Source organism: Nicotiana tomentosiformis, chromosome 3 (assembly GCF_000390325.3).
Source record: "Nicotiana tomentosiformis chromosome 3, ASM39032v3, whole genome shotgun sequence".
In the NCBI taxonomy this organism is placed as follows: domain Eukaryota; kingdom Viridiplantae; phylum Streptophyta; class Magnoliopsida; order Solanales; family Solanaceae; genus Nicotiana; species Nicotiana tomentosiformis.
The window spans coordinates 72,313,995-72,322,870 of NC_090814.1; the positions used below are offsets into that span (position 1 = coordinate 72,313,995).

The 8,876-nt window shown below is 37.2% G+C and overlaps 1 protein-coding gene across 2 annotated transcripts; it reads right to left on the minus strand.

Moving 5' to 3' along the window:
- Positions 1-2,759: 2,759 nt before the first annotated feature.
- Positions 2,760-8,611, minus strand: LOC104118471 (uncharacterized Rho GTPase-activating protein At5g61530). 2 transcript variants are annotated; one of them, XM_009629705.4, is made up of 10 exons: positions 8,478-8,611; positions 7,787-7,895; positions 7,445-7,707; positions 6,166-6,228; positions 6,049-6,067; positions 5,565-5,663; positions 5,384-5,461; positions 5,056-5,300; positions 4,411-4,573; positions 2,760-3,258 (listed from the first exon to the last, which is right to left on the minus strand). In XM_009629705.4, the coding sequence occupies exons 2-10, from the start codon at positions 7,845-7,847 to the stop codon at positions 3,113-3,115; spliced, it is 1,137 nt and encodes a 378-aa protein (XP_009628000.1). In that variant the 5' UTR covers positions 7,848-7,895; positions 8,478-8,611; the 3' UTR covers positions 2,760-3,112. The 2 variants fall into 2 exon arrangements, with proteins under 2 accessions (XP_009628000.1, XP_009627998.1); XM_009629703.4 differs by having other exon boundaries at positions 5,556-5,663.
- Between the last annotated feature and the right edge of the window lie 265 nt (positions 8,612-8,876).

Below are 8,876 nucleotides of genomic sequence, written 5' to 3' on the forward strand. Positions count from 1 at the left end.
AGGGGTGATTTTTCGAAGGTTTTGAAGGAGCAACGTTGGGGTAAGTGATTCTAACCCATAATAGTATAAATTTCATGAATCTGTGGCTTTGTTCATCACTAATTAGTAGGATTCTTGAAGTGAAATGAGGGGTTAGGGCTTGGGATTTTGGAGAGTAATTTAAGGATTTGAGGGATCAAATGAGATCGGATTTTGATGAATTTGGTATGGTTAGACTCATGAGTGGATGAGCTTTCTAGTTTTGTAAATTTTGTCTGACTTTGAGACGTGGGCCCGGGGTCCGGGTTTGAGTCAATTTCGGGGATTTTGGGCTAATTTGATAGTTTTTTTGTGGAATTCATTCCATTAGCGTATATTAATAGTATTGTACTGATTGTGAATAGATTCAGAGCATTTAGAGGCCGAGTCTAGAGGCAAGAGCATCGCGGGGTAGAGATTTGACCAGTTTGAGGTAAGTAACGATTGTAAATCTAGTCCTGAGGGTATGAAACCCCGGATTTCGTATCATTTACTATTTTGAGGTGACGCACATGCTAGGTGACGGGCGTGTGGGTGTGCACCGTTGGGGATTGTGACTTGGTCCGTCCCGTAGCAATTGTAAAGTTGCATATTTTGTTGAAACTATATGATACTTATGAGTTTTAGATATGAGTTTCTGTAAATTGGGAGGAATGCCATGTTTGGGCCTTGTGCCAGTGCTGTTTGGACCCTTAGGGGCCTTTTTCTTACTATCCTCTCACTGTTTTCGATTAAAAATGTATACTCAGTCATGGTTATACCTGTTTACTGCATAACTAAATTTTATTACTCTGTTTTGATGCATATAAATGTTATTTTGGGTTGAGTACCCTGTTTTTACTGAGAGCCCGGGTGGCTTGAGAGGTGTATGACTGAGTGAGGCCGAGGGCTTGATTTGTGAGGATATTTATGGGATCGGGCTGCATGCCACAACATGTTTGATATAGGCCGAGGGCTTGAGTGATTTATGCCATGATTTGGCTTGATATAACGCTTGGGTTGAAGGAGCCCCTCCGGAGTCTATACATACCCCTAGTGAGCGCAGGTACCTACTGAGTGCGAGTGCCGAGTACTGAGTGACTGGGAGACATGAGTGATTGTGAGGTATGCCTGAGTGGCATGAGTGACTGTGAGGTTTGCCCGAGGGGCTGTATATGAGTGATGTTTTGCCCGATGGGCTGTTTATGATTTCATCATTTTTGCTTACCTTTGCATTGAACCTCTATTTGAAATTGTTGAAAAATATCTTTAAATAATTTTTACTGGAACTACGTTTTAAACGAGATGATTTGATTCAAACATTGATTTTTAAAGCATGTTGTATTTTACCGAGATTTCATGATGTGAACTTTATATGCTTTGTTGCTCATCACTACTGCTCAGTCTTTATTTACTGTTGTTACTCACTGAGTTGGCGTACTCACGTTACTCCATGCACCTTGTGTGCAGATCCAGGTATAGCTGGATACGGTAGTAGCTGTTGACTATTCCGGTTGCAGATTTTCTCGGGGATAGCAAGGTAGCTGCCTGGCGATCGCAGCCCTGCTCTTATCCCTCTTATCTTCCCTTAGTTGTATTTAGCTATTTTTCAGACTATGTTAGTCTTGATATTGTTAGACAAATTGTAATAGATGTTCATGACTAGTGACACCCCGATACCGGGCTTTTCTATTCTGCACTTTTGTTTGATTTGAACTCCTTTACGAAGGTTTTTATGTTAAATAGCCTTGAATTTTCTTTGAAATAAAAATATCGGTTTGTTTTGAAAAATGAGTCGGCTTGCCTAGTTCCACGATAAGCGCCATCTTGACAGGGTTAGTTTGGGTCGTGACAGAGCCTCAGCAGAAGATGCCTGCAGTGAAATAGTAGGTTAGCATACATTATATTGTCACAATCGAGCATGGTGATTACCTCCTTTATGTCGACTTCCACGTAAAGTGGTGATAGATTTTGTTGAATTGCTATTCTAAGTCCTTGTATCAAAGCGTACAATTCTGCTGAAATAGAAGATTGGCTTGGTATGTTCCCTGAAAAACCCACGATCCAATCACCATTATGATTTCTAATTAGTCCTCCAATACCATCCGTAGTCAATGTTGACAAGTGAGCCCCATCTGTGTTTAACTTATATATGTTAGGCTTAGGGGGTATCCATTTAAGAGGGGTCATGATTCGCCTTGGCAATTTGTGATACGAAGCTGCCAGATAAGAAAATTCAGTGGCCTGTTGTGTTGTAAAGTTGATGCTTATACTGGTACGAATTCCATCATAAAGATTTCGATTACGAGTAATCCAAATGTTCCAAAGGCTTAAAGGTAAGTAAGTTTTTGAGTTAATGTTGTATGGTAACTTCAAGCCTTTGTAATTGATTAAGGAGAGAAGCCATTTTTGTGGTGTATCCAAATGGAGTAGAGCATTAATATGTCTCCCCATTCCCAGATTATTCCAGTAGTGTTTAGCATTAGCACAAGTTAGAAAGAGATGATTTAATGTTTCCTCTGCCTCTTGGCAGTATGGACAAGTGGCGTCAGTGATAATATTGAGTTTTTGAAGAAATTGACGTGTTGGCAATCTGTTGTGATTAAGTAACCAAATGAAATGTTTTATTTTAGGGTGTGCCAGTTCCTGAAGAACAGAAAATCCTCAAGAAAAGACATGATATTCAGAAAACGCCGAAAATTTTAGAATTTTTGCAACCTAGAGGATGAAGCAAACATAATATTTTTTTCTTTAAATAACTATAAATAAACCGAAAATAAATGCAATAACTGCAAAAGATCTATGTTTACTGTTTGATACTTGCAATGCTCCAATACAAGAACAAACCCTTCAATAGAACGAACATAAGATCATTTATGCTTTATACCATCACTAACAACCCAACAACCATCCCATAACAAAAAAGCGAGCTATAAACAAGTTCTGAACCTATGCCTATCCCAATCAAAAATTTACAAAGCCATGGATACAAATCCTAAATGTTAAGAGAAAATCAAATATGATGACAAAGAGTTCCACATTTTGTGTGATGTTCAGCATGGATAAAATCATTATATATGTGCAATATATCTAATCTGAGAGTCCAATTGAATACTCAGCGCCAAACAGTCTCATTTGCATCGGTAAATATGGCATTGTGATGCTCGATTAAGCACTGAATAGCATCAATGGCACCCAAGTCAATTGGCAGCCCGTCATCCAAGGGAATGGGAGAAGATGCATCAACATTTTCACCTTCATCTGGATGCAAAACAATCACAAATGAAAAACAATAAGTTTCATAGCAGTTGTTTAAGTTGCAAATAGCAATCTCAAAATGCAATGTTTTTCCTCTAAGTAACTAATATAAAATAAAAATTATGTATAATAAAACTTACTCCCAGATATTAGCGTCAAGAGAAAAATATGTCTTAATAAACATAACTTAGATGATTAAATTGAAAATGTAATGATTTTTCCAATCTGCACAATGACCTTCCACTCAAAAAACTAGTTCAAGCTTGTTAGCATTTCTGGCTTAAATTTGTTCCAAAAAAACTAAGGGATTAAAAATCAATTATTTACCTACTCTTAATTTAAAATAAGGAATTGTAAGTGGAGCCTCCCCCCGGCCTAAAATCCGTCCAAAAGAGAAATAAGAATGGAACATAAATCTACGTATTCTGCCCTGGGTTTCTTCAGAAATCAAAAACCTGCCGTTCAAAGGGCTACACATATTTCAATAGGGAATTTATGTAAAAATCATAGCTCTCCGTTGCAGTTGCAGTTGCAGAAGTAGTTCTCTGAAATGCAAAACAAGCTAAATAGCACACAGCTTAAGTCAATCTCTTTGCATAGCCTCTTCCACAATTCATTTTAGCAGGCAGTTTATGATACTCCTGATATAAATCTTACGATACACATGTTCCAATATTAACTTTCATAACTTTTAGAATTTTCTTCCATTTATTTTTTCAAAATTCTGAGGAGTCAATATATAGCCTATTTGAAGTACCTAATGTATATCTACAGTAGTAAATATCTATTTAGCAACCGGTCCACTTATATAACTCATTACTGATAGGACAGAATATTGTTTTCCATCACTAGCAATCTTCAGGTGTCGAAGTAGATGCATGTAGTTCCGCCTTTGGACTTCACACATGGTACTTTGATTGCCAACTGGTTTCTTGCCAAAGTAAACTGGGTCACTAGTCACGACACATCATTATAAAAAGTCTAAGCCTGTCCATAACATAAGAAAGAATTTCAACGTGCTAATGTTCAGCATGTTGTTTGGATGTGTGGTTTCAACCCCTCATTTAATATGATAAAGTGTAATAAAGTATAAAGATGAATGAAATATTAAACTACATCACTAAGAGAACAGAATGGAATAAAACAAAAACAAACCTGCAAGCATCTCCCATGCACTAGAGTTCGAGTTGGAGTCAATATATTTCTTTGAAGAAGATTTTGCTGAATGGTTCCAGAACTGGTTATAGTGGTCTGGCCTCTGGCCTCTTTGCCAAATAAGAATTGGAGCCATTTCCGTTGCAAGGCTTCTAGCATCCATCTGCCAGGAAGAAAGTATGAGAAGCAGATAAACAGCAGTCAAGAGAACTCACAAATTTGTACAAGATAAAGGCTTATCAGGAACAAGATTTTGGATCTCAATCATCTGGACAAAAAGGAAAAAAAAAAAAACTGACACAATTGTACAGATGAAGGCTCATTCATAACAAGTTTGTTGGATCTCAATCATGTGGGCAAAAAGCAATAAAATAAAATTCAAAATATGCAGGCTTATCCTTGCAACTAGGCACCTCAATTAGCAAGTTCAAAACCCAAAGGGTTAAAAATTGTATCCCATTTTACAATCCTCTACCACACAATTCTTCATCTTCAAAGGAATGGAGGTGTGAATGTATCACCGAAAACCATGAGGAAGACAAGGACACTAAGACAAATTCAAATGCACAGATACTGCACATATCCAGATCGACACAGGGAAAGGTGGACGTTATATTTGTTCATTCAGGAAGGGAATAAACTTGCCTTGTTAACCAGAGATTTCTGGCTTACGAGGAGTAGCAGCGCAGTGATCAATTCCAGTGTCATGTAGTTGACAGTTGGAAGCTTCTTTAAGATATTCTTCATTGTGTGTATGCTTGAGCGTGCACCTCTTATTTCATTATAAAGCTCAAAGGTTGTCAATGGCTCAGGTAGACTTGCAAGGTAGCACTTCATCAGAGCTGCAATCACTACCGGATTTACCCCTTCAGGTATTGGTGCATCTTGATCTGTAACACAAAGTTGCAAACTAAAGAGTAAATAGATTGATCCCTTGACAAATAATATCTGTATGAGATTAAAAACTCAATACCTTGATTGTATAAAGAAACCAATTGATGTATAACCTTTTTATCTCCTTCAGCCTTGAACAACTCAGGTGAATTCAGCCCTAGACCAAAAGTAGACTCCCATAACATCGGCATTCAGATGTGTCTTTGAAAAATTACATGACAGTAATGACAATTTGCTGTATGGATTATTACATCTCTCACCTGATAAGACAAGATAATCTGCACATTTCACCATGATATAAGGAACAGGTCTAGTTGATTGTTGCCTCTGCACCAGGATATCAATGGGGACTCCAAACACTGGATAAACCAAGATATGTCACTATGGCCAGAAAAAAACATCTCCTGAGAACTTTATGGAAGCAAATAATCATATGGCTCATTCCCGCATTCATAACTGTTTAACTGATTTCTACATCTCAAGGATAACTTCCACGGTGTAAAAGTGCTAAAGAAGTGTGACCAAGTATAACAGGCATCTCCTGTTGCAGCGCTCTTAATTCTTGAATGAATCCAAAAAGAATATAGTAATAGAGTGGCAAAGACAAATTAAGCAGAAGAAGTTTATGAGTATCTGGATACCAACGCAAGCCATCCCACTCCCCATCCGCACCCGCAAAAAAAAAGAGGATCATTAAAATCCTTATAAACATGTTATACGAAGATCAAGAGAGTAGAAACTTACCATCAGTGCTCGCAACTCCCTGCAATTTCAAATAGAAAAGTTAAGATTCTTTGAACTCCATGTCACTGAGGAACTTTGAGAGACAAAAAGAAAAAATGAGCAAAAATTGTTAAGCACCTTCTGCCACCGCTCTATATCAGTCAGCAAAGTCTTGCTTTTCTGTGCAGTTTTCTTTGCCACCTGAAAAATAAAAATGATTGCATGTGTCAAGTTCAGAAATTATAACTCCTTTGCATATAAGATTCAAAGATATCGTATCATGTGTAGTTTAGGTTTTTAACCACTGTAGAGCAAAATATCATAAGATCTACATCCCTCATCCGTCTCTCCTTTACTTCCCTCAAAGATATACAAGACTAAATTCCATAGAAGTGCCAAACGTGGTATCTATGCCTGTATAATTTTGACACCAAAATTGTTATCTGAATTAGGTATTTGATGGTGTGGTTTCATATAAGTCTGTGTGCTTTGGAGAACATTGCCAGCCCTTAATGATCACTCTAAAGACTCTAGCTGCATGACTTCTTCCATTAATAAAAAAGGAGCACACCAATGAAAGATACCTAACTTCTATAAACACATAAACTTGACCTACCATCAAACGATTCAAACCTATATTTAAAACCAAGGTGAATACCTTTCACAACCTAAATAGAAGCTATCATCCAATAAAACAAAAGCAGATACTTCCCTACATCCCAATTTCAGCTCCAACAAAATAAATTATAAATAAGATTTTATTGGTATATAATAGGTTTTACTTTGCACTCCTACAGGAGCTTTGCAGAAAGCATCAAAGAGCTACTTCCATTGGCTTAATTACTAATCTCTAATTTCAAAATCCAAGATCCCATGCTCTCCTAAACCCAAATCTCTCCAGTTCTTTTTTGGTGGGGTGGGGCGGGCGGGGTCAATAGTAACTCGTTAAAACGTAAATCTCGTAGCATCAAAATCTGCTAGTAATGGATGAGCTTTGAGTGGAAGTCACATAGTAAAAGCTTCATCATTCTGTGTCTAATAAGAAGGGTTAAATACAATTTCCTTTTGTGCTTTGAGACAGAAAACCTTCTGCTATTTAAAGGATAGGCTCATGAACCCCATCAGTATCTAATTAAAGTACATCAGTCAATTCTGTACCCAAAAAAAATTAAAAGATTCCAGATGGTCCAGAACCTCGTGACTCACAACTCTAGTGGTCATAGCGAGTGATAATAGTACATTGTAATCACCTTGGGTTCCATAAAAAGGTAATGGCTTCAAAAACCACAATGGTCTTTTAATGGGCATGGCTCTATCGAGAAAAGAAGGAACAAACAATGAGAGCATCACACGTTGATCCTCTGTTGATTATTCACAACTGGAAAACATTCCACAGAATTGTTTATGCTTGTAGTACCTCTTCAACTTTTATCTTTCCAACAGCAACCTTATCTTTTGTCTCCAAAAACCCTTTCCTCAAGAAGAAGCTAGTTGCAGCAGCTGCAGTAATAAGGCGCTCCTGCATAGCATGTCTTGTTGATGGCTGCTGTAGGAGCGACCATCGACTTTTGACTGCTGATCCAACTTTCTCAGCAACCTCGCCCACATTTCCTTTTGCATCTTTGGCAACCTCACCAACAAATGATCCTGCAGACTGCCCGGCTTCTTTCAACTTCACCCCTGCATCAAGACTCAATTATTAAACATTCAAAAGCAAAATAAAGGTCGAAACCTGAAATTGTGTTTCCAAATGAATTACCCGAAGATTGAAAGAATCCATTAGCTTTCTCTTGCCACTGAGGCGAAATTACTGAAGGCATTGACGTTGCGCCAATTACTTGTACAGACTGTGAACAGTATCAAATCACCTAAAAATTAAGACAATTAGTGGTGTTGATAAAGTTTGTATATCACCAAATGCTTTCGCTCCACTTTTACAACTATACAAATTTCCTAACAATTCTAGCCAGCAATTTTTGTGCCAAAAACAACAAATTATACCAGTGAAAGCCCCAAAAGCAAAATATTTTTGTAAACTAAACTGGAGTTAGATTTACAAAATAGAATTATCATAAGCTTCCATGAAAAAAATAAGCAATTAATTCCAAAATCCAGTTATCACTCCTCCGCGGATCAAAAGAAGATAAAAAATATGAGTGCAGTCTCAATTTTCAAAAGTCAGAACATGATAGCTCCAATAAATTGCCAAATCATAAAGAAAACAAAGTTTCAGAATTGAAAAAAAAATAAATGCCGTATTCAATAAAGCAAAGTTACAAGTTGACCTCGCTCATCAGTTTCAATTACAACCCCACACCTGAACGTAACGATAATTAACTCAATTCCAATAATTAACAGGTGATAACATAAAAACCAGCCAAAGGAACTTCTAATCAATGATCAAAAAATCCAAAACCCTGATTTGAAGATAATAAGCGTTAGGGTTTTACCTTTGATGAAATTCTTCGCCGAATAGAGGACTTTGGAAAGGAACGTTAAAGGAGAAAATTAGAAAAAAGAACGGCGGAAGGAGAAAATATAGTAATGCTAATTAATAAAGTTTATTTGTGAAGACTTATTTTAGAGAATGTGATGATTAATGAGGTAAAAGACTGGCGGGTCAACTTTTCTACGCTTTCGATACAACCAATAAAATTACGTGGAATTTTTTTCGAAAAACGACGGCGGCTAAGTATAACTCCTGCTTCTGGACGCTTCCAACGGACATAACGGCTATGCGCCTCTTCAGCTGATTTCAAATACGATTCACCTTAAAAGCTCACTCCTATTTTTGAAACAAATATTGGTACGAAAATATCTATATTTATATCAATTCACATAACTACATC

Bases quoted from the DNA above. Each gene is read 5' to 3' on its own strand.
- LOC104118471 (XM_009629703.4), bottom strand. From the start codon at position 7,847: ATGCCTTCAGTAATTTCGCCTCAGTGGCAAGAGAAAGCTAATGGATTC. The intron at 7,708-7,786 runs GTAATTCATTTG...GTCTTGATGCAG, and splicing joins TGGATTCTTTCAATCTTCGG to GGGTGAAGTTGAAAGAAGCC. The intron at 4,574-5,055 runs GCAAGTTTATTC...TCTTCCTGGCAG, and splicing joins AGAAATCTCTGGTTAACAAG to ATGGATGCTAGAAGCCTTGC.